The sequence below is a fragment of the Hypomesus nipponensis genome, chromosome 14 (assembly GCF_054491055.1).
Source record: "Hypomesus nipponensis isolate SF chromosome 14, ASM5449105v1, whole genome shotgun sequence".
NCBI lineage: Eukaryota > Metazoa > Chordata > Actinopteri > Osmeriformes > Osmeridae > Hypomesus > Hypomesus nipponensis.
Window position 1 is genome coordinate 4,773,242 of NC_140374.1, and position 24,474 is coordinate 4,797,715.

Here is a 24,474-nt window from a genome sequence, read left to right on the forward strand (position 1 = left end):
ACATAAATCGTTGCCACGCAACAGCCAGATGGATCTTTGCCGTCTTTTTTAATTTGAAATATTTGATGCGCAGTAATATGGAATGTTAAAGAATGTTATGAGGACAACCTGTGAGGTTATGCTGGATTTTACAACGGCATGGAACGCGATATAGCCTATCACAATCAAGGATGGGAACAGCCAGTTCACACCTGTTAATTGCCTCAGAGGTGGTTATGCATCCTGGTCAGCAGATGGCACTGTTGTCTACGATTCTACATGCTCAACTATTCAAAAGTTTTCTTACAGTGATGAAGAGCCTAGACCTTAAAATCCAAAGTGGGTGAATTGTGATTTCAGAGTGAAATGCCAAAAACCGCCCCCTCTCTCTCTAACCATGGCCTGAAGTTTACGTGGGGTTGGCTGAATGCTAAACGCTCTCTCTCTCTCTCTCTCTCTCTCTCTCTCTCTCTCTCTCTCTCTCTCTCTCTGAAATTATTCTTATGCTCTCTAATTGAATCCTGTTCTCCTCTCATGAATAACATTCCATTCTAATATCTTGATCATAACTTTTAATAGACAAACAATGGTTGACAGTTATCCCTCTCGTCGATTATATTATGCTGGGGTCGTGTTGAGTGTATCGTTTAACTTCCCATTGGACGTCATTAACAAAGCACCGCCTTGTCAGACACCAGCAGCGGCTCCCGTTTGCTTCTATAGAGAACTGCATCGATCGCTCTTGACGCAAGCATAGCGGTCGCTTGCTAAACGTTAACGCAGTTTTAATTGTGGAATTAACAATTTGTAACGTTAGCTGTAGACAAAAAAAAAACCCTGGATTAAACGAAAAAGATACGATTGCGACCGCTGTCATTTTCAGAAGTTACAACTGAAACTCAAGTGTAAGTACATTTTGACAGCCTGTTATTCATTGAGCATGAGTGTACGACTGACCGATTAAGTGGAATGTTATATGAAGAACTTAGTTATGACGCAAACTGCAGCAAATGGATACTTTTACCCATCATTCATAACTAACCCTCAAATGGCTTTGTTCTTTATTGTGTACGAATGAAATAATTATCCATTACTCAGCCGATGATTTCGGGGTAGACACTTTTTCGGTTTCACGCCGTGATCTTTGTCGTAGGCTATAGGCTACAGTTTAAAGCGACGTGGGAAAACATCAGAGGCATTTGGAAATGACAGGAAATATCATTAGAACACAACAAAAAAATAGACACCCGTCAATTTTTCTGTTGAATTCATCTAATGCAAAAACCTAGCAGGGTATGAGTTACCAGTCAGTTGGATATAGACAGATTGCAATATTAGCAATCTGAGACAAACAAATACTGCATTGAGAAAGTACAGCAGAAAACCAAGGATCAGAATTCCATAACAGAAAGCTATTTCGGTTGTCAGTCAAGAAAAAGTCAGTATTTACCAGGCACAGTGCAAAATACCCACATTTCAACTGTCTGGATAGGGTACAACAATAACATCTCTACAAAATTACATAGTACATAAAATATTACGTAGTACCTATAACTCTAATGTGAAGGTAGCTGAATCACTTCTGCTTTTCCTGTTCATGAGGAGAATTTGAGGAAGTAAAAAACTGGTCCTGAATTAGATTCAAAATAAGGGTGATGCGACAGGTGGTTCATTTGTGATTAACCACCTCAAAGGTAAACATAACATCATGACTTTGTGTGTGTGTGTGTGTTCTCAAATTATATTTCAAAAGGCCTGATACCGCTGACTGTAACGTTTTTAATTAGGACCTGGATGCTACACAATGACAGTTTAGCAGTTATTTCTAACCGAGTCCCCATGTTGGCACGTTTCACCCCTGGTTTAGGATGGTAATCTTCATGAGGGCTTTTACATTTCATAATAATCTTCTTGCTGCCCTTGGGGCAAGAAACACAGTTACACAAGCTGAGACTTCCTGGAATAAGTCAGTGACTTATAAGGCTGTGCCCTGGCTATCAGCATGCAGCCCTGGGCCTAAAATACACAGGGGGTGTCACCATCTGACCGTAGGGGCTTCTGTCCGTATCAGAGGGAGCAGACGAGCCAGGCCAGGCCAGGGAAGCAGCACTCAGTTGGGCTCTGTTCAGCCATGTAGTCCCCTGAATCCTCCAGACAAGCTCTTCCCACCTGGAACGCCTTGGATCTGACACAACACTCGACGTGGCAAGACACACCCTGCAACAAGGGAAATGGATACCTCTAGAATCCATCTAAGGAGATGTGTGGTTTTTCTGTTTTGCCAAACGATCTGTTTCAGTATGTGTCAGCCCAATGAGCACGCCTACACCCATACATGCACACTAGAGTAGTCAGTCACTTTTTTCCTTTTACAGTAACATTCCCCCTCCTTTGATTGCCTTTTGTGAGCAATGTCCAGTCCTTTAAGTCTTACCGACCTTCGGACCTGTTTTCTACAGGTTGCAGACACCCTTTATGTCCTTATTAGTAAACAGCAGCCAGGCAGGTAGGAGATAAGACCTCTGGCTGGAGGAAAACCCCTTTTTTCATCTACCACCTGCAGCTCTGATTGGCTCGTTCTCATAGACGATTTCCTTTAAGTTCCTGCTCATATCCTGTGCATGTTTATATTGACAACTGGTCCCACAATCGGACAGGCGCATTCTTGGAGTCAACAGCTTTCCCTGTACTGCGGTATGTGTGTGTGTGTATGTGTGTGTGTGTGTGATTGATCCAGAGCTAGTGTGTACAGCAGTCACCCTTGTTACAATGTATGTTCTGATTGAAATGGCAGTTTGTTTCTTCGTCTGATGAGCTGTTCAGTGCAATAAGATGATTCATCACTCTGTGAGTGACCCGCAGCCTGGTCCTCTTCCTCATTTCCTCATGTCCCAGCTGGAGGCGGAGGCTACACAGGCAAGGTTGTTGTTACCCAGCTCTCCGCATCACACGCTGGGCACCCTGAGGTGATGGGCCGTGTTGTCCTTATATTCATCGTTTTCACTGATGAGCTAGAGACCCACTTTTAATACTGGTAAACATCCGTTTCTACCGTCAACACTTAAGTTTCTGTTTCTTTTGGAATTTGTTTCCGTTGGCACAGGGTTCTGTTGGCACAGGGGCATGGAGTTTGATTTGATAGTTGGTTTTGGTGACTTTGAGGTTGGTATGAGTGATTTTCATACATTTGAATGGCATATTTGAATGTGTGTGCAAGTGTGTGTGTGTGTGTGTGTTACTTGGACGTTATTCAACAGGTGAGAGGGCCACACTGTCTTCTTTGCTGCTTCCTTTGTTCTCTGTGACCTGTCTCCACCTTCACTTCCTCTTCCTCCAGTCTACCTTTCACTTCCTCCTCCTCTCCCTTTCACTTCTTTCTGCTCCTTATCGTCCTCCTTCTCCCCCTCCTCCTCTCTACCTGGCTGATTCAGCAATTGATAGACTTCATCTCTGAAATCTGATCAGGTATTTTTTATTTAAGTTTGCATATTACTTCTGAAACAGGCACATAGTTCTCGAGGGCCTGGGTGGGTAAAACAAACACACCTAAAGTAAATTATGCTATCATGAGTCAATTCTGGTGGGAGTTTACTAGTTGTTGTCTGTCAGGGTTGTATGATTCGTCATCCCTGTCCCCCCTTTTGCTGGAGAGTGGAACATGCCAGGAGGATCGCATGTTTGATCGGCTCTGGAACCTGAAACCTGTTTATTCATCTCAGCGGCCTGTCAGTAACCCAAGCTGCTGTCCTGGCTCCTCCACATTGTGTCCGCTGAGGATGCTTATTGGTGGGTTGTAATTGTCGGGTTGCAGGCCCCTCCCCGCTCTCACCAAATATACTTCCGGTTCCTTCCTGGCGGCCCACTCTCCATCCACCCCTCTGCCCTACCGGTTAACGTGAGGCACTGACTGAATACTTCCAGAATTCCTCCCTCCCTCCCTGGTTCCTTCCTTCCTCTTCTTTTCATGTAATATCCTGCACTTCCCCGAGCTCCTACAACCTGCAGGAGTGCATCTTCCGCACACACACACAGACACACTCACGTGCACGCACACTCTTTTAACGGTTTTGTTGGCTGAGCTGGTGTGCTGTAGAATTAATGATGTTTAATGATGGGTGTGTGTTGGCAGGGTTGATGTCTTCTGGATATTGAACCCTCCAGAGTTTTGACAAGACTCCAGGGACCTCCCAACTGCCTGTGTGACTGGTGTGTGACCTACATTGGCAGTCATTAAGACCAGCGTTTCAGACTATGGAGGGGCGGGACGCCGGACACGGACTATGCTCAGTCTTCATGGAATCATGCCAGACTGTAGCCAGATAGACATCAGTTTGAGTCCATGAGGAATCCTCTAATCATTTAGTCTGTTTATAGCCCTGTCTGACGTGTGTGAGAAAGAGACACAACCGCAGTCTCTATGTCTCTGGCTCTCTCTCTCTCTTTCCGGGTCTCTCTGTCTCTGAGGCTTTTTCTGTGTGTGTGGTGTGTGTGCTAGCTGCCTGCAAAGTCCATATTTCAGATCTCTGAAATTCCTCTGGTAGATATTTCCTGCTGAAGGGGGAAACCAAACAGAACTGGAGTCAATCAGCCTCACATTCTACTTCCTGTTCCTCACCACACAAACTCTCTCACTCGCCGCAAAACTCGAGTCTGTCGGACTCTGCTCTCCATCTGCAGGAATGTGCTTCGAGCTGCCTCTAGGACTGTGGTAGCTCTCCTAGCTAAAGCCAAAGTTAGCCCTCGGTTCAAAGGCAAACTCAAATTAAGTACTGGGTAACTACTTCTACCCACACCATGGTTTGAGATCATGACCCTGGCAGTTGAGGATGTGTGCATGTGGTGTTTTTGCAATCAATAGGGCTTATTGTTGAGGTTGGTTACAGGTTGGGTGGAGGCTAGGTGGAGACTGGGTTTACGCAGATGACGCTGTTGTAATGCCGGGTGGGTACCGGTGATTGGAGGCAGGGTTAAGGCCAGGTTGAGGCTGGTTTGAGGCTGATTGGAGGCTGGGTCTTTGAAGTGGTCCTCAGAGGAGATCCTGGCACAGCATCTGTGTTACCAGGCACTGGTCACTCAGCTTTGATCTGGCTCTCACAATCTCTTACTGTATGCTCTCTTGCTCTCTCTCACTCTGTCTCTGTCTCTCTCTCTGTCTCTTGCTCTGTCTCTCTCTCTTTCTCTCTCCCTCTGTCTCTCTCTCTGTCTCTCTCTCTGTCTCTCTCTCTGTCTCTTGCTCTGTCTCTCTCTCTTTCTCTCTCGCTCTGTCTCTCGCTCTGTCTCTCGCTCTGTCTCTCTCTCTGTCTCTTGCTCTGTCTCTCTCGCTCTGTCTCTCGCTCTGTGTCTCTCTCTGTCTCTTGCTCTGTCTCTCTCTCTTTCTCTCTCGCTCTGTCTCTCACTCTGTCTCTCTCTCTGTCTCTCTCTCTGTCTCTTGCTCTGTCTCTCTCTCTTTCTCTCTCGCTCTGTCTCTCGCTCTGTCTCTCGCTCTGTCTCTCTCTCTGTCTCTTGCTCTGTCTCTCTCTCTTTCTCTCTCGCTCTGTCTTTCCCTCCTGCACTGGTCTTAAAACAGCACAAGCTGACTGATATGTTCTCCTCATCCACTATGTCAGTGTTGTCAGAACACTCAGGAGCCAGGATGTAGCCTGCTAGCTTACCACCTCCGACACACATGCACACATACTTACGCATACTGTACACACCAAGACCTAAGACAATGAATGGTAGTCTTCTAGTCGTCAAGGAAACCTTTAGACCAGGTGTTGGAACAGCAGGGTCCCAGTTGAGGTAACCCACACCTGCTCTGTCTGTCCCTGAGCTCTGACTTGACTTATCCTCAATGCTCCACATCTCTCTCCATACTTGCCATACACGCCTGGATCAAATCAAATCGAAACCAACTTTATTTGTATTGCCCTTTTCACAAGCAGTGTCACAAACGTCTTCACAGTTACCCACAGTTTGCTTCTCAATAGCGAGAGGTTCAGGTGTTGTGCTTTTAAAATGCAGCTTTCATGAGTTGCGTGCAAAGTATTGTAGCCCCAGACCGGCCATGGCACCAGCCTGCTGTGGACGATTCTGGAAGAATTTGAGTTCTAATTATGTAGAGCTGTTTTTGAGGTTCTGAAATCTTGGCTTCATCTCTCTACTGCTTGAGGGAGTATTTGGACAACGGCAGGGAAGGACTTAGCTTCAAAGTCTGACTGCTCGCTGTGTGTTGTAATTCCGCTCTCTGCTACAAAACAAGGTTAGAGTGGCTGTCGTCACTAGACAGACACAACCTCATATAAGCTAACATTTAATGTATGCTAGACTGGCGTGAACTTGCATAACAGGACAGTAGCTTTCCAGGAACAGGCTCGGACAGCCCAGTCTAAGATGCTAATATGTGTTGTTTAGAGTAATAGATGGGTATTCCTTTATGCAAGGTGTTCAGTGCAAATACTTGGTCAAGCTGTCTTCTGTCTCCATGTCTAGTCAGTGTGTGCTCTTGAGCTGAACTAGTTCCACACAGAGAGCTCCAGATTCTGAGTGTGTTATCTTGACAGCCTCTTCCTCTGTGACATTCCCACAATGCACTCTGCCGTTATATATATATAGCTTAACAGCCATGAACTTTCCCATACCACAAGTGTGTGCGTTTGTGTGTGTGTGTGTGTGTGTTTGAATGGTAGTTTCATAGTCGTCAAGGAAACCTTTTGACCGGGTGTTCGAACACATCTGCTCTGTCTGTCCCTTAGCTCTGACTTGACTTATCCTGTGTGGGCTTGTATGTGTATCCATGTGTGTAGAAATCCAGTACAGACATGTGGGAGAATTGGGGAACCAAGATCAAACCATCACACTGTCACAAATGTCATCTCAGTCACCAAGAAGAACATTGCGTTCCCCTAGCACTGTGTTTGAGATGGGACTGTTGGGATTCCAATGATTGTTTCCAGTTTTGCATGGTTGTTTTTTTAACTCACTCGCCAGTTGAACAACAGAAGGAGGACCATCTTAAAACGTCTATTTGCCATCAGAGATGTTTGCACTGAAGGAGAGAGGAGGAGGAACCAAAGAGAGAGGGGAGAGAAGAGTAGCCGGCAGGAGGAAAGCAGGAGAGGAAGAGGGGAGAAAAGAGAGCGAGGGGGCCAGGAGAACATGGAGGAGGGTCCTACGAGGTGGCAAAGGAGAGGCAAGCGGGTGGAGAGTAGGAAGGGAGGGAGGAAGGATAGGAGGGATGAAAGGAAAGAATGGTGAGAGATATGGGGAGAGGCTCCGCAGAAGTGGAGCGGAGAGGGAAAGGGTTGCAGAGGGCAGAGTGTGTGTGGGGAGGGGACACTACAGGCAGACCCTTGCCAGTTTTGACACCAGTTCATGTTGCATGCTACTGCACACGGAAGCTGTTTCCAGGCCTCATCATGGGAACAGACTAAAACTCTGTCCTGCTGCAGGTGTCTGCTGGGTGACTGACTCTTAACCCCGACTCCCGACTCTGACTGACTCTGACTCCTAACTCTGTGTGTCTCGACCAGCCCTACTGTACAGCCGGGGTCTCAATCAGCTGTTTTGGACGGTCCATTCTCCCCCTGATCGCTGCAGACTAAGCTGTTGAAACCATGTTTCCCCGTGACTGCTCTGTGGAAAGTTTTCATGTGCACACTTTGTCATAATCCTATCAAGGCCCCCGTGTGTGTGGAGAATTGGGGGGGGGGGGGGGGGGGGGGGAGAGGGGAGGTGAGGGGAGGACAAATCTCTCCTCACACAATCAGTTGACAGTCTGTTCAAGTCTCTCTTTCTTCCTCCTATTCCCCCGTATGCCACACATTTAGAATGCCATCTCTGTTTTGTTTTGATTTGAATGACATGTTTAGAACATAACACAGCATGCTTCTCTCTCTGTTCTTGCTGCAGGGTCGAGCCTAATCAGCTTTTTGGACTTTTCAAGCAAAGTCATGGATGTTTATTTGATATACAACAACCAAGCTGTTTGTGTGAAATGTCTTGAGTTGAAAGAAGTAACAAAGCAAATAGTTAGGAAAACCGCTGACTAAACAAACTCCCTTACACGTTTCAGACCTCCTCAGAGAGTGAGAGAGAAACGGGGAAGTGAGGATGGGGGAGACGGAGGAGGAACGCAGCGTGCAGGCCGGACAGCTCTTTGAGAACTTTGTCCAGGCGTCCACCTGCAAGGGCACGCTGCAGGCCTTCAGCATCCTGTGTCGTCTAATGGACCTGGACCCTCTCGAACACGCCACGTTCTACAGCAACCTCAAAGCCACGGTCACTTCCTGGAAGGCCAAGGCTCTCTGGACCAAGCTGGACAAGAGGGCCAGCCAAAAGGAGTACAATCAGTCTAAAGCTTGCCCGGGCACCAAGGTAGGAAGCTTTTAACCTGTTTTGCCGAAGGGACTGTTCTATACAGCAGAGCTAAAGTCTGTCCAGACCTTTAAGATAAGCTAGGCTTGCTCAGGTTCTCCGTCTTTTTTCTCAGACGTCAGCAGTTAGTCGAGACACACGGAGATTACGTTGAAAGAATGTCTTTGTACGTTATCTTTACAGTTTGGTACCGTAACAAAATAATACCGGACGCTTGTAACATGGAGAGAGATGGACGATGTCGGACATCCCTCTGGAACAATTTGTCAGGTGCATGGATCTCAGATTCACGGCTGTGGTTGTTGGTCTCTGTCTAGACCCCCCTATCAGTCCGGAACTATGTCGCTTGTCCGTGTTATGTAGAGCGCCCTTAAAGCTATCGTGCGTGTGACAGCCATGCTGTACGTTGTCACGTGGTCGGCAGTTTGGAAGTCTGGTCTCCAGGAATGTGACTACCCTTGTGTCGGGTTTCATGGCAGTGACATGGTACGCTGAGCACATGGCTGGCGACTCTGCCCCATCAGCCCTGTCTCTGATCAGGTAACCCTGGGAAACATGACACCTCCTGTACCCTGTGGCTGGCACATGGCTTGCATGGTTCTCTCGCCCGTTACAACGGTGAGTTTACCCTCTGAGCTAAAGGCTGGGCTTCAAATGGAAGGCGGTGCCTTTTCGGGAATGGTTCACCGAACCATGTCTTTTACACTTTGTTTAAAGGTTTGACATCTCTGAGCCTCTGTCTCCAACACAGAAAGTGAGGATAGACGTGCAGTCTGGTATGAAAGATAAGACAAATGTTTAGTGGAAGGACTGAGTTCATATCTCCCTGAGGAACATTGATAAGAGCCTTCAGAGAAGCAGGGCTGGAGTCACACACCAGAGAGAGAGAGAGAGAGGGACAGGGACAGGGACAGACATAAAAGGAGGGAGAGAGAGACTTAAGAGAAATCAGAAGGAATAGAAAAAGAGAGAGAGAGGGAAATCCCATCGTTACACTTTACCAAAGTCTTATGTCATAACGCCTCTAAGACTGACGAGTGGACTGACCACTACAGTGAGTGAACTCATCCAAATGCGCTCCCACATTCTGAATCCGACATTCGTCTCTGAGGAGAAGAGCTGAACTGGGGTCCAGACGGTGAGGAGGAGGAGCAGGCCTAGACAGGGTGGTTCTAGACTGTTCTATACGGTCAAGAGAGGCGGGGCTAGAAAGGGTGGTTCTGGACTGTCAGGATCTCAACGCACATTCTTCAGGAAGCCCTCAGCCCTCATCACCCCCCCCCCACCCCCCCCGCCCCCTCCTCAGACAGGCTCTGAGGCGTTGTATCAGGGCGCAGCACCAGTGTTTCCTCAGTGCCTACCGGAGCTCTCGCTGCAGGATGAAACCTAATCTGATTTGGACTTTCCGGCTCAACCCATGTATGCTGTCTCCGCCTGTGATGTTTACAGTGATCTGTTGCCCGGACATTTCCAGGATGAACTCTGAATGTAATGGAGGGGTTGCACATGAACAGGAGGTCTCGAGAGGGTGACACGAGACTCAAGTCGACCGTCGTAAATAAGATTCCTCCTTCTTTCTGGAACATGCCATTGCCATATCGTGTCATGCTGTTCTGTCATCCAAGACCGATCTCTTACCCATGCTTCTTCTCAGTCTATCAGACTGTAGTCCCTGATCTCAGACCAGTCATCTGGTCTGTGTGGTTGTATGGCATTCTTCAGCCGTGGCAGTTTAGCCGTGTCCAGAATCCCTGTACCAGCTGTCTGTGTGATCCCATCCCTGGCGTGACATGGATGATGTCATCCCAGTGGCTCTGCGGTAGATGACTGGGTCACAATGGGCCTGCGGTGAGTCTTGGTGTGGAGGCAGGTTGTGAAACCCCCAGAGGGTGTGCCAGGGCAGGTTGAGGTGGAGGCTCGTCCTCTCTGAGCGGACGCCGCCCCCTCTGGCCTGCCTCTTAGTAGGTCACGTTGAAACCTGCACCCCTTGTCATGTTCCCACAGCGCAAGGACCAAGGAACATTGAAATGTCACTCCCCTGCCTTTGTTTATCCCTCTCCTTCTCTTTGTCTCTTTTTTCTTCTTCTCTTCCTTCTCTTTCTGATCCTCTCTCTCTCTCTCTCTCTCTCTCTCTCTCTCTCTCTCTCTCTCTCTCTCTCTCTCTCTCTCTCTCTCTCGTTCTCTCTTTTTCCTCTCTCTCTCTCTCTATTCTTTCTCTCTTTTGCTTTCCCTCTGCCCCCCCCCCCCCCCCCCTACTCTCGTCCCAGTGCCTGATCATTGGCGGGGGTCCCTGTGGGCTGCGGACGTCCATCGAGCTGGCCCTGCTGGGGGCCAAGGTGGTGGTGATGGAGAAGAGGGACACGTTCTCCAGGAACAACGTCCTCCACCTTTGGCCCTACACCATCCACGACCTCCGGGGCCTCGGGGCCAAGAAGTTCTACGGAAAGTTCTGCGCTGGAGCCATCGACCACATCAGTGAGTGACGGGCGAATGGATGGATGAGTTCCAAAGGGATTGAAAGGCTTGAGTACTTGTGTGTGTGTGTGTGTGTGTGTGTCCGTGCTTGACTCTGAGAGCTGACCCGACATGCAAAACGACACCAGTCCGATACCAGTCACCCTAAATGTAAAACCTGTGTCTTATCAAACCACTGCAGCTTCCTAAATCTCTCTCTCTCTCATCCTCCTCCAAATGTGCATGTCTATGACACTGCGCGTGCGCGCGCAGGTATCCGTCAGCTGCAGCTGATGCTGATGAAGGTGGCTCTGATCCTGGGGGTGGAGGTCCACGTCAACGTGGAGTTTGTGTCTCTGCTGGAGCCCCCTGAGCAGCAGGAGGATGCAGGTAGGAGGTCTCAACCCCCCCCCCCCCCCCCCCGCACACACACACATCTTACAGCTTTTACTCTTCTAGAGCTTTCAGGTTCACCATTACGAGTCCCCTAGCGACAACTGCCTGTTCAGTCTTTAAAAGTCTTTCCGTAGAGCTAAGTGGGAAAGCTGCAGATCTAGAGGTCCTAGGTAAAAAAAAAAAAGTTAGAAACCTGTACTATATATCGGTTGGTGTATGTGTGTGAGGGAGGGAGGGTGCGTGAGAGCGAGACAGAGAAATGGAGCTGTGTGTTCCTGAGCTGATAAGAACACGCTGTCTGTGTTGCTGACACTCTGCAGTCACTCCCTCCTCCAGCCTCCAGATACAGAACAAAGAGCTAGAGGAGTTTCACACATTCTCCTTTCCCTGAAGAAGTGGCAAGCTTATCGGCTGTCTGACGGCGTGTCTGCATATCTGTCTGTCTGTCTGTCTGTGTGTGTGTCTGTCTGACAGTCTGTCTGTCTCTCTGGCCCAGCAGGACCGGGGTGGAGAGCACAGATCCGACCATCCAACCATCCCATCTCTGACTTCGACTTCAACGTTGTGATTGGGGCGGACGGACGCAGGAACACGCTAGATGGTGAGACCTCTTCAAGTTCAAGTCTTTTATTTGTCAGGCACACAGAACAACACAAGGTCAGACCGGGCACTGAAATTCTTAAGACAAGACAACGCAAGTACCTGGCATAACATAAAATATAAGTACACAGAACATAATTTACATCTATGCTGAACTTAAATAAGCGAAACTTCCTAAATATACAGATAGCAATAAATAAATAAATATTATGGTAATAAATACAAATTGTGGTGGTGGTGATGATGATGTTTGAGAGGTTTGACTAACAAGTCAAACTAGATTTGCTTAGTTCTCCTTTTTTCCCCTTTCCATCTTTTTTTTCTCATCAGTTTTCTTTTAACCCAAAGCATTAAGTGTTTACTCAACCTCACAGAGCACTTCACCCTGGTATATACTTACCTGTCCATGGCACCTTCTCGTGATCTGAATTGGTTATCTCAGACTAGTAGAACAAAGTCACCTTTCTGATAAAGGTTGCAGACAAGCACTTCATAGGAGCAGACTCAACACAAGCCAAACCTCAAAGCACAACTTTCCATATGTTCTATAATGTTCAGTTAACATTTGAACAATCCAATAACATAGACCAGGTTGATCCCCACCCAGTGTAGGAGACTGCATACCTATGGAGGTTTGTGTAAACGAGCACCAGCTTAAACAAAAGAGTGTTGTCAGAGAGTCAACTGAAGTGTCTTAGTCACCACATGGTGCCTGCTAGCTGTCTGAACCCAGATTTCTTTCAAATCGTATTGATGTGTTCGCTTTTGATGTTAGCATGAAGAATGCGTGCTTGCAGGAACTTCACTGTAAGTTTGACTCACTGTTGTATTCAGAACGTTTGTCTTTCCCAGCTGCAGCAGGGAGGAAAGCCCACGCTGAATGTTCCACTTGGTGGGACAACAAAGTAAATCTCGATCTGTTGCCTTCCAGGTTTCAGGCGTAAAGAGTTCCGTGGGAAGCTGGCCATCGCCATCACGGCCAACTTTGTGAACAGAAACACGACGGCGGAGGCCAAGGTGGAGGAGATCAGTGGGGTGGCCTTCATCTTCAACCAGAAGTTCTTCCTGGAGCTGAAAGAGGAGACAGGTGTGTGTGTGGGCATGTCTCAGATGACTGCCTGCCTGAGGGGCCCTGTATCGCATGCTTCTACTGGTCACTGTTAGTAGGTGTAGCTGTCCCTGTACTGTTACATGTTTTGTTTGCCTTGTCTCTGTGGTTGGCATCTTTTCTGCTACACAATGGGTTGTGGGTTTAGCCCCAGCCTTAGCCCCAGCCCCAGCCTCAGCGCCAGCCTTAGCCCCAGCCCCAGCCCCAGCTCCAGCCTCCCCAGCTCCAGGGGTTCTCAGGCAGGTGTTCAGGTTCTGCTGTGTTCCTCTGACCCCAGGCATTGACCTGGAGAACATTGTGTACTACAAGGACAACACACACTACTTCGTCATGACGGCCAAGAAGCAGAGCCTGCTGGACAAAGGGGTCATCATTCATGTGAGTAGTGTTGGTTCAGCTCTGTCGTGTGTGCGTGTGTGTGTGTGTGTGTGTGTGTGTGTGTGTGTGTGTGTGTGTGTGTGTGTGCGAGCGAGCCACAGAGAGCGCTGTTGGTTTAGCCCTGGCATGTCTCCTCCCCATGCATATGAACCTCACACTTAGAGTCACTTAGGATTTCGAGGTCACGCTATTGTGCAGGACCTGGAGGGGGTGGCAGCCGCTGCGCCGTGACTGAGGAGAGAGCCACAGACGACGTATGCTGCAGTGCAGTGTTCTCTGGTGGAGGAGAAATCGTGCTCCCCATGTGGCAGCTCACCAGTCAGCTGCTGTGTGTGTGTGTGTGTGTGTGTGTGTGTCCCTTGGTGCATGCTAACCCTTACCCCTATTTCATTAGCATCCTTAAGGGAGGCCCATCACTCACTGTTCCCCTGCCCCATGCCCCCCTGTAACACACACACACACACTCTAACAAGTGACTTGCAAGGAAGATATGTCCTCTGAGAGGATTGTACAGGATGAGTGAGGTTATTAATAAAGCAGGACACATTGGATCAGGATGATGGCTATTGACACGCAGACAGACACGTACACACACACACACAAACACACACACACACACACGCATTAGAGCCACACTTACTGTGATCTCAGAGGGCTGATATTAATCCTACATTCCTTCTCGGTGACAACAGATTTATCAATGTCCCAGTTCAGACACAGACACCAGAATGTGTGTGTGTGTTTGAGAATTAGGGTGAGTGCGTGTGTGTGTTACAATGTTTGTTTGAGTGGCTGGTCCACTCTCATAAAAGCTTTGAATGTCATAACTGGTCAACGAAACTGGTCAACAAAGTCAACAAAGCTCTTGTAGTCCTCAGAAAACAAACTATCAGTTAGGCAGAGTGTTGATGGATTAAAATAGTCCAATAGCCTGATGCATCTGCTAAACTCATCCATCCCTCTCTTATTCCATCCCTTACTCTCTCCCTCCCTCGCTCTCTCTCCCTCTATCCCTCTTTCTCTCTCTCTCCACCCTTTGCTCGCTTCCTCCCTCTCTCCTTCCCTCCTTTAATCTTTCCCTCACTCTCATTCCCCATCCATCCATCCCTCCCTCCACCTCTCTCTCTCTCTCTCTCTCTCTCTCTCTCTCTCTCTCTCTCTCTCCCCCTCCCTCTTTCCCTCCACCCCTCTCTTTCTCTCGCTCTCTGTCTCTCCACGACTTGCTCCCTCTCTCCCTCCTTCCCTCCTTTTCTCTTTCCCCACCCATCTCTCTCTCTCCCCCCCCCCCCCATAGGACTACATGGAGACAGAGAAGCTGCTGAGCAGTGGGAATGTGAACCAGGAGGCTCTGCTCTCGTACGCCCGCGAGGCCGCAGACTTTGGCACCAACTACCAGCTGCCGTCGCTGGACTACGCCATCAACCACAGCGGCCAGCCGGACGTGGCCATGTTCGACTTCACCTGCATGTACGCCTCGGAGAACGCCGCGCTGGCGCGAGAGAAACACGGACACCAGCTGCTGGTCGCCCTGGTCGGAGACAGCCTGCTGGAGGTGGGGGAGACAGGGGGGGAGTCAGGGGATAGGCAGGCTAAAGGAGGGGGGAGTCATGGGGAAGATGGGGGGGGGGTAGTTGGATGGGGCTGGGGTAATGGGTATGTGGAGAAAATAAATATATGTGTGTGTGTCTGTGACCATCCTCTCTCTCTCCTCCTTGTGTGACCATGCTCTCTTACCCCTGTCTCTCCCCTGTGTGACCATGCTCTCTCGCTCCTCTCTCTCAGCCGTTCTGGCCCATGGGGACTGGCTGTGCCCGAGGCTTCCTGGCAGCGTTCGACACGGCCTGGATGGTGAGGGGCTGGGCACAGGGCAAAACCCCTCTGGAGATACTGGCCGAGAGGTGAGGAGGAGTGGGGGAAGGGTCAATTTGACATTTAGCTGGAAAAAAAACATTTTCAATGTTTTAACTCTATAAAAGTGCCGCCTGCTTATTTGTTTGGATGGCCGTATTCAAATGTTCAAACACTTGCTCTTTCTACTGACCTTTTCTTTTGTCTTTTTTTCTTTATTGCTGTTTTGCAACCAACGTGTGTAACACACCGTACAGTTGAATCATCTAGAATCAGACAAGACGTTCTCTGAAGCCTCGAAAATAATGACCCTCCATGTCTCTCCATGTTCTTGTTGTCAGGGAGAGTCTCTACCGCTTGTTGCCCCAGACGACCACAGAAAACATCTCGAAGAACTTTGACGGGTACACCGTTGACCCCTCCACTCGCTATCCCAACCTGAACTCCACCTGTGTCCGTCCTCACCAGGTCCGTCTGGCTGTGTGATGGAGAGGGAGACTCTCTATGGGGGTTCCTGTGTCAGTCAGTCTGTGGGGTTCAACTGATTTGGAGCGAATCGTCTTTTTTTGTCCTTGATGATTGCTTACAGCATCTTTCGATCTCTCTCGCTCACTCTTGCTCTCTCTTGCTTTTTCCCTGCTCTCTCTCGCTCTCTCTCTCGCTCGCTCTCTCTCGCTCTCTCTCTCGCTCTCCCTCCCTCATCTTTCCCCTCTCTCTCTCTCTCTCTCTCTCTCCCAGGTGCGTCACCTGTTCATAGACGGACAGCAGGCTCCGGGCCCGCCAGAGAAAGGCGGTCCGACGTGGAGATCTGTCAACCTTTCCAGACCAGGTGAGAGACTGTTCCCAGCGACCTCCCCCCATGCCTGCACACCCACAGGATTATTTATGGACGGTCACTGAAATGTGCTAAATGTATTTGCGGGCTGTGGCGAAATAGGACAGTGAACCTACACTCCTTTAACTGACAATGAAACAAACATTAACCCTAACCAACCAATATTAGTCTCTTCCATTTGCCTCCCAACCACCCCCTCTATTTTACAATTGGTTCAGCATTGGTGAGTCACATCATTTCGCTAGTCAAGGCTTAGCCAGATTACCTCAGTACGATGTGAGCCATGCAACAAAAGAATGCGACCAGAAGCAAACACCCACCTGCTTTTATTCAAATAAATAAAGAAAATGTTGCCTTAGTGTGACTGCAGAGTCTGGCCTCAACAAAAACTCTAGTCCCTTTATACTCTGGTACCTATAAACTATAGTCCCTGTACTCTTTAGTGTCAATAACAATAGTACAATTTTATAAAGTTTTTCAAATATAATTCAGATTTGATGTAAAACATAAAACCTTGTTACATTCATTGCCTCCCATTGGCTGAAGCGGATCTTGCTGACCCTGATGGGTCGGCGCTGCTCTAGAGAGGTATGGGTTTCCGAGTTCTACTGTTTGATTGGCTGACTGAGTCATTGTTGACTTTAGTGATTGGCTGACAGTGTACAGTGGAATCACTGATTTGCTAACCGTGTCATTGTTGACATGGGTGCATTCCACAACTTGTCTTCTATTCCTTCCTTTCTGCCTGTGTTCACTGTTCCTCTCCTACCCAGAAACGATGATAGTGGATACTGTTGACACGAGTATTGGGTCAGTTAATCCACTCGATCATCATATTCATGGAAATTGACGTTGGACTTAGAAAGGGAAGTCACTCACCAAAAGAGAGGGGGATTTCTTGTATGACTAATGACCGCTCATCCAAGTTATTTGCAGTCTCCAAACCGACCTGAGCCAATAGGATTTCCAACAATGTTCCTTCCTCGACGAAGCCCCTGTGTGCTTTGGGCTGGTGGGTTTAGGTTGTTCAGGTGTTGACCTTTTGACCCTGCAGACGCGGAGGTGCGGCCGGGCCGCCTGCTGACCTGGTGCCAGCGGCAGACGGAGGGCTACCGGGGCGTGGCCGTCACCAACCTCACGTCCTCCTGGAGGAACGGGCTGGCCCTCTGCGCCCTCATACACCACCTCCAGCCCGAGCTCATGTGAGACGATGAGCGTGCGCACACACACACACACACAGACACACACAGACACAACTAAACACACTCATAAGGGAGTCAGGTGGCTGAGCGGTTAGGGAATTGGGCTCGTAATCAGAAGGTTGCCAGTTCGATTCCGGGCCACGCCAAATGACGTTGTGTCCTTGGGCAATGCACTTCACCCTACTTGCCTCGGGGGGAATGTCCCTGTACTTACTGTAAGTCGCTCTGGATAAGAGCGTCTGCTAAATGACTAAATGTAAATGTCATACAGAAAGATATTCACACACACACACAGACACGGATAAACACACATGCACAATGGAGCACACACACACTGACACTCATACAGAAAGACACACACACACACACAGCACCATGTTGCCATCAGCACCGTCATAGGACCTTCTGATGGTAGCTGTGAGAGTTCAGTCCTGAGGCCTGTGTCACACGCTGCTGCTGAGAGTGAAAGAAAACGTTGATTCCTCTCTGGACTGTGCTCTTCTGCTACCTAAGGCCTGCCCTGTTCTGCTGTTCTGCTACCCAAGGCTTGTTCCGCTGTTCTGCTACCTAAGGCCTGTTCTGTACTCTGCCCAGTGTGCCAACAGCTACAGGGGAAGTCACTCACAGAAAGGGAACCGCTTGTATGACTGTAATGACCGCTCATCCAAGTTATTTTCAGTCTCCAGACCAACCTCAAAAACATAAGGTCCAGTAACTATTATGGGACGGTTCCTTCATTGTTAACACATTATGTTCCTGCTGACAAATGTGTCATGGAGATGTTGTGTTCATGTCACTGCCCCTAGTCTGGTCTGTGTTCAGCACCCTTGTTAGAGTTTGTGTGTGCAGAAGGCTTGGTCGGAATGATCTCATTCCTTCTTTGGGCACCTATGTGCCACAAACACACAAACACACACACACTTCGTAGAGAGTAGATGTAGCCAAGTAAGTATTTTAGTCTGACTCACACCACTTCACAGCATTCTGACATCATTAATATGGTTCATTGCTGTGGTACGTTATTAGGGTTTGTTGTTGTACACTGTTTTGTGCTTTATCTAATACCCACTTTCCATCTCTATATCTCCATCTCTCTCTCTTTCTCTCTCTCCCTCCATTTCTATATATCTCCCTGTCCACCTCTCTCTGTCCCCCCCCCCCCCACACGCACACACACACACACAGTGATTTTGACTCTCTGAACGAGGAGGACTGCGCCCAGAACAACCAGCTGGCCTTGGAGCTGGCGGAGCGCGAGCTGGGCATCCAGGCCGTCACCACGGGGAAGGAGATGGCCCTGGAGCAGGGCCCGGACAAGCTGCTCATGGTCCTCTACCTCAGCCGCTTCTACGACAAGTTCCGGAACTCCCCCGGGGCCGTGAACGGTAGGCTTGGGGGACGGTGTGGGGGGGGGGCTGGAGGGGCGGGTGAGGATCGGGGCCCTGACTGACTGACTGACTGACTGAGGCCGGAGTGTTCCCTCTGCTGTGGAAAGATAAAGAGTCACCCGGTGCACAACCCTGGCCTGCTGGGAAGGTGTGTGTGCTGTGTGTGCCTTGCGTGGGTGGAGGGGGGGGGTTGTGTGTGTGTGGCGGGTGGGGGGGGGTGTGTAGTGGGTGGTGTATATGTGTGGTGCGGGTGTGGTGTATGTTTGTGTGGAGAGGAGTGTATGGAGGGTGGCATGTGAGAAATGCTTGTAGGTTTCAATTCATGTTAAGCCACAGTACTTGTACCACAGCCTTGTAGACCTAACTGCTACTGTAATGTGTATCTTTACTGGAATTAATGTGTGCGTGTGTGTGATCTGTCGCAGGTACCAGGGAACCAGATGAGAACAATGAGCAGTATTCATCAGAGGCGGCAAACTCGGCTTACAGCTCAATGAACCAAACCCAGCCCAGGAAGCGAGTCCCTAAGGTATCAACCCACCATCCGCACCAAACCTTCACCCTCCTCGATCCTCTCTCTTTATCTTCCTCTTTCTCTCCATCCTCTTTCTCTCTTCCCATCTCTTTCTCTTTCCCCTTTTTAATCTGCATTGGTCTGTTTACTGTATGTCAGTTTAAAGCTCTGATGGGTGTTTGTGCCAAACTCTCCAGGAGGATAAGAAGCTGGAGGAGAGCGACCCCACCAACAAGAGACGGAGGAAGGGCAACAGCTACCTGGATGAGGTGGGTCGCCACCTGTCTGTGGTTGTTACTTGTCTACCTGTCCATGACTGGTACCTGTCTACTTGTCTGTGGTCAGCATCTGTCTGTGGCTGTTATGGGCAGACTATGGGGTGAAAAACGACCAAACATTGATTCATATATGTACATTTTACAACTAAAAAAGAAAGAAGACATTTTTTATGATATTTAATCCCCCCGTTTAGAAAAGTAACGATCATTTTCCTGTGTGCCTCCTCGTCTTCGTCCCTGTGGTGGCATGACAGCTGCAGCTGTCCTGTCAGAGTGCGCTCCCTGCAGGAGAGGACGGGGAACAGCGGGAGAACAAGGTGCGCTCCATGGCCACCCAGCTCCTGGCCAAGTTTGAGGAGCGGAACGCCTCCGGCGCTAGCCTCCGCAGCAAGGTGAGTCAGCACAGAGACGGAGCTCTGCCCTGGAAGATTCAGGAAGGGATTCACGAAACAGGGATTCCTTTTCATCGAAAGCGACGAACGGGAGGGGGGGGGGGGGGGGGGGACTCGAACCTGCGACGTCTTGATCTCCTGTTTTGTATCACTGTGATGCCTCTGCCAGGGAACCTGTGTGCACATACTCTGCTGTGTAGATAAACACACACACACACACACACACACTCTCACCAGTGTATTATCCTCAGGCCTGAAACAGGCTCAGACTTAAGTGCTCTCTGTCCAACTATGATAATAGTGTTTTATTTAGCAGACGTCTTTATCCGAAGCGACATTCAGTGGAAGTTCCGTAACTCGGTGTGTGTGCTGCTATGGAGACAGCGGGGAGGAAACGTGGTGGTGGAGCGTCTTTCTCCACACAGCTCTTCTAGAAAGAGACTGGAAAAGAGACCGTTCACCATGTTGGGTGTTAGTTGGATGCCTGCAGGCTGGCAGACTCCTCTAAATCCTGTGTGAATGCAGGCCTTTGTGTTGCTAAGACCTTGGCATGTCACAAATCCTCCTCCTCTCCAACACTGTCACAGCATGAATGTTCAAATCAAGATCATCTTGCCTGTATTTTCGCCTTTTAACTGCTTCCTATGGTCTAAAGTAGACCTTCCTAATCTTTTTCGCTCAAGTCCTCTGATGCCTGTCTTTCTGTTCTCTGTCTTGTCTCTGTCACCTTTAACCTGTCCTCTGATTGGTCAGTCTGAGTTTGACCCCCTGGACCCTGCGACCCCGCCCCTGCCCTCACCAGACAAGGTTGAGAACCCTCGCTTCGCCAAGCCCAAGGACACGCCCCCTCCCCCGGCTCCGCCCCCTCAGCCTAAGTGGCAGGTAGTGTTGATTGGTCAGCTCCTCTGGTGGAGGAGCTAGCACAAAAGGGGGTGCTAGGGGAACAAAATATGTTTCTGTCCTTAGAGGCTTCATCTTCACCTTTTATCTTTCTGCTTCCTGCTTCCTATTTCCTACTTCCTGCTTCCAGCCGTCTATTTATTTACGCCTATTGGAGGATCCTACAGTTCGGCCAATGAGTCCACAGCACACTCCCAAGATCCCTCCCCTTGAGCTTGTCCCCCTCCGCTCTGTGTCACCGTTCTCAGAGAGCCCAGAGTGTCCTGGTGACGCCGATTACCCAGAATACACCTCTCCCAGCCATCTCAGCTTAAGGAAGGTGTCTGAATCTGGGGCTCAAACGCCAGGGGACAACATTACCCAGGTGAACTGGTGTCTGTCTGTCTGTCTGCTGGTCTATGTTTCTGTCTGTCTCTGTCTGTCTGTCTACTGGTCTATGTTTCTGTCTGTCTCTATCTATCTGTCTGTGTGTCTGTCTGCCTGTATACTGAAGACACCTTGTTGTCTAACTGCTTTGTGGCAGTTCACACCGGTGTGTCAGAGGTTAGAGGTCGTGACTAGGGCCCTACAGCAGGACAGCCACTTCACTGAGGCAGAAGACAAGAGTATAACAGTCTGACACCCACAATACAGCAGATTGCCTCATACGGCTCCGATCACAATACACACACACACAAGCGCACACACACACAGAGCAGAGAGCCGATTTAATCCAGCCACATCTCAGTGCTGGAGTCTAATCCTTGCGTTACCTAGGCTGGCCCTAACCATCCATAACAAACAACAACAAGAACCTGACAAGGGCTCCATTGTTCTAAAGTGACAGATTATCATTCAGTTTAAATGTGGATTACCGTCATTGGATTACAACACAATATTTCTCAGCTTCGCCCTGTTACTTCAGTGTATTTGTCTGCGCAGTACTGCTGTCCTCAAAACAACATCCCAAGTATGGATGGATGTGTGCATCCTGTTTCAAAATTGACCAGAAGGATCTGAACGCGTCATTCCCCTGTGTTCATGCCCTGCTGTGTTGGTCTCTCTGTTCCTCGCCTCCTCCTGTCGTCTCTGACTGGCTGTTCAGAGGAAGAGCAAAACCTCCGCTAGGGAGTTCAGCAGGAAGAGCATCAGCGAGAGAGCTGTTCTACTGTCCTCCATGTTTCCTGATTCCAGTAGCCCTCATCTGAAGGTGGAGTTCTGTCTGCCTTCCTGCCTGTCTGTCTGTCTGTCTGCCTGTCTGCCTGTCTGCCTGTCTATCTGTCTGTCTGTCTGCCTGTCTACCTGTCTATCTGCCTGCCTGCCTGCCTCTCTGCCTGTCTCTGTCTGTCTGTCTGTCTGTCTGCCTGTCTATCTGTCTATCTGTCTGCCTGTCTGCCTGTCTGCCTGTCTGTCTGCCTGTCTGCATGTCTGCCTGTCTGTCTGTCTGCCTGCCTGTCTACCTGTCTGTCTGTCTGCCTGTCTGCCTGTATGTCTGTCTATCCTATACTCTTACATGTACACACGTGTCTAGGTTCTAACAGGTGTGTTATTATTACTCTTGCTTTGCCTTGCTTGTGATAACATTAGTCTGATTCTTGGTGAGAGCAGCGCATGCGTCCAATTTGAAAACAAACTGACAACAGCAGTTGGAGCTGTTTTGTCCAGGCATGTACTGCCACTGGAGGTCAGCTCTAATCACTACTGGAAAATTCTGTTTGTTTAGACGAGACCTCCTCTCAAAGGGCAAACTAATTAGACTTCTATTTACTTTGTCGCAAGTCCAGCAAATCCCTTTGTTTCCTTTATCTCTTTCTCCCTCTCTCTTGACCTCATTCCTTGTCACACCTTGAATCCTTTCTTTCTTTCTTTCTTTTCCTCCCTCCGCCCCCTCTCTCTGTGCGCCTCTCGCTCTAGATTGCATGGTTTGGTTAAGACCAAGTATAGGGAAAATCATGTCTATATAATTGTTTCTACTTCTCTCTCTCTCTGTGTGTCACCTTCTCATCTGCAGACTGATCACTCAACTTTCCCTCTGCACACGGACTTCTCTCCCTCCTCTCCTCCTCCCCCCTCCGTTCCTAAAAGCCCCGTGGTCCATCCGGTCCCAGAACCTGCTGCTGTCTGTGGCTTCTCCCCCCCATCTCCTCCTCCCCCTCCCCCTCTTCCTCCCTCTTGCCTCGCTCTCCTCAGGGCCCAGAGAAGGGCCAGAAGTTAAGAGAGAGGGGTCAAGACCAGAGTGTCAAGGACGTAGTCCATGTCAAGGTCAAAGAGAAGGTCACGGACAAGGTCAGGGCCGAGGTCCGTAAGGTCGTTGAGGACGTGGCTCTTGACAAGGTAGTGTGGGAAACGGCAGAACCGACTTGACTTGCATGCCATAGAAGCTTCTAGATAGATGGTTTAGCACAGTTATAGCTGCGTTGTCCAAGATTGGTTGTGATTCTTGCGTTGTTGGGTTTTATAGCGCAGTGGGAACGCAGCCTCCAGTAAAATGATTGGAAAGACGATAGTTCGCTCTGAGAGTTGCCCAGCTGGAGCAGTTCAGTCCAACAAACAGGTACCAGTCCACTACCTCAACATGGACGAGCTGTCAGTCATTCCTGGTCTAAGTGCCAAATGCCCTTTTCCAAAATAGATTGAGATATATTGTTAAGGAGCTTTTTCCCCTTTCAATTCTTTCCTTCGGCCCTTTTGTCTGTCCTTGTCTACACCTCTGGTTTCTCTTTCACCCTCTCGCTCTCTCCCTCCATCTTCTGCCTGTGGTGTGTGTAGCGGACAGTTGGAAGAGTGTCCTCAGTAATAGGGGCCAAGGCTGAGACTCTGGCTATCCTGTATGAGACAGACCACAGACCCAACTCCTCGCCGGTAAGCAGGGTTAGCCCGGACCTGGCTCTGTGTGTGTGTGTGCGCGTGTGTGTGACCGGGGGTGGTTGGGGTTGGGTATGTAGGGGGTAAGTGTCTGGGTCTGCAGAGAGGTTCTGGTTCTGTCTGGGTCAGCTACCAGGAAGGTTCTGTTGGTTCTGCTACCAGGAAGGTCTGGTCAGTTACACCTATGGCTGCCTGTGACCCCAACACCATGGAGACATAGTAAATATTATTAAATAAATCATCTATCATTGGTTTTCAACCGAGCTGTGGTTTGATGTTGGAGGGTCTGTGATGGGGTATTTTTATACTCACAGTCTCCATACTGCCTCCTAACCCTGCCCCCTAATTCTGGCCCCTAACCCTGCCCCTTAAATCCTAACCCTGCCTCATGCCCTCTAATCCCAGCCCCTAACTCTGACCCCTTCACCCTAACCCTGCCCCCTAACCCTGCACACTCTACCCCCTAACCCTGCCCTCTAACCCCAGCCCTTCACCCTGTTTCCTTCACCCTAACCCTGCTCCCTAGCCCATGTCCCCTGCCTCAACCCCCCCTCCTTATGTCCCACTACCCCCCCCCCCCCCTCTGTTGAAGCCCCTGACTGTGGCCTGGTGTCTCCCCTGCAGTGTGTGGGCCGGCGGGGGGAGTTCTCCCAGACGCTGGGCGGCAGCGACACGTGTCACTTCTGCAGGAAGCGTGTGTACGTGATGGAGCGCCTGGGCGCCGAGGGGCTCTTCTTCCACCGGGAGTGCCTCCGCTGCGACGTGTGCAGCTGCACGCTGCGCCTGGGGGGGCACGCCTTCGACTCCCAGCAGGGTAGGCCTGGCATCCACTCAGTCATCCAGTCTCTCATCCACTCACTTATACGCTCACTCGTCCAGTTACTTATCCAGTCATGAATTCATTCGTTCTCGACCTAATTACCTCACTTTACCTCACGTCAGTCACAAATCCTTAATTCATTCACTCACCCAGTTACTGTAGTCTGTCATTCATTTATCAAAT

General features: G+C 49.5%; 1 protein-coding gene across 8 annotated transcripts in view; it reads left to right on the plus strand.

Annotated features, from left to right (window-relative positions):
* The first annotated feature begins 688 nt into the window (after positions 1-688).
* The window catches only part of mical2b (microtubule associated monooxygenase, calponin and LIM domain containing 2b), a 33,738-nt gene continuing 9,952 nt past the window's right edge, over positions 689-24,474 (plus strand). For 2 of the 8 annotated variants that reach the window (XM_084672220.1, XM_084672225.1), the window contains exons 1-18: positions 7,852-8,334; positions 10,602-10,809; positions 11,062-11,178; positions 11,681-11,785; positions 12,716-12,871; positions 13,170-13,270; positions 14,565-14,822; positions 15,053-15,168; positions 15,460-15,586; positions 15,857-15,947; positions 17,008-17,155; positions 18,341-18,540; positions 18,969-19,072; positions 19,255-19,326; positions 19,590-19,727; positions 20,481-20,609; positions 20,758-20,991; positions 24,096-24,285. In XM_084672220.1, the coding sequence (XP_084528346.1) occupies positions 8,071-8,334; positions 10,602-10,809; positions 11,062-11,178; positions 11,681-11,785; positions 12,716-12,871; positions 13,170-13,270; positions 14,565-14,822; positions 15,053-15,168; positions 15,460-15,586; positions 15,857-15,947; positions 17,008-17,155; positions 18,341-18,540; positions 18,969-19,072; positions 19,255-19,326; positions 19,590-19,727; positions 20,481-20,609; positions 20,758-20,991; positions 24,096-24,285 (2,758 nt within the window). In that variant the 5' untranslated portion in view covers positions 7,852-8,070. Of the gene's footprint in view, positions 885-7,851; positions 8,335-10,601; positions 10,810-11,061; positions 11,179-11,680; positions 11,786-12,715; positions 12,872-13,169; positions 13,271-14,564; positions 14,823-15,052; positions 15,169-15,459; positions 15,587-15,856; positions 15,948-17,007; positions 17,156-18,340; positions 18,541-18,968; positions 19,073-19,254; positions 19,327-19,589; positions 19,728-20,480; positions 20,610-20,757; positions 20,992-24,095; positions 24,286-24,474 lie in introns of those variants that run through there. The other 6 variants (XM_084672221.1, XM_084672223.1, XM_084672222.1 and 3 more) reach the window with 6 other exon arrangements.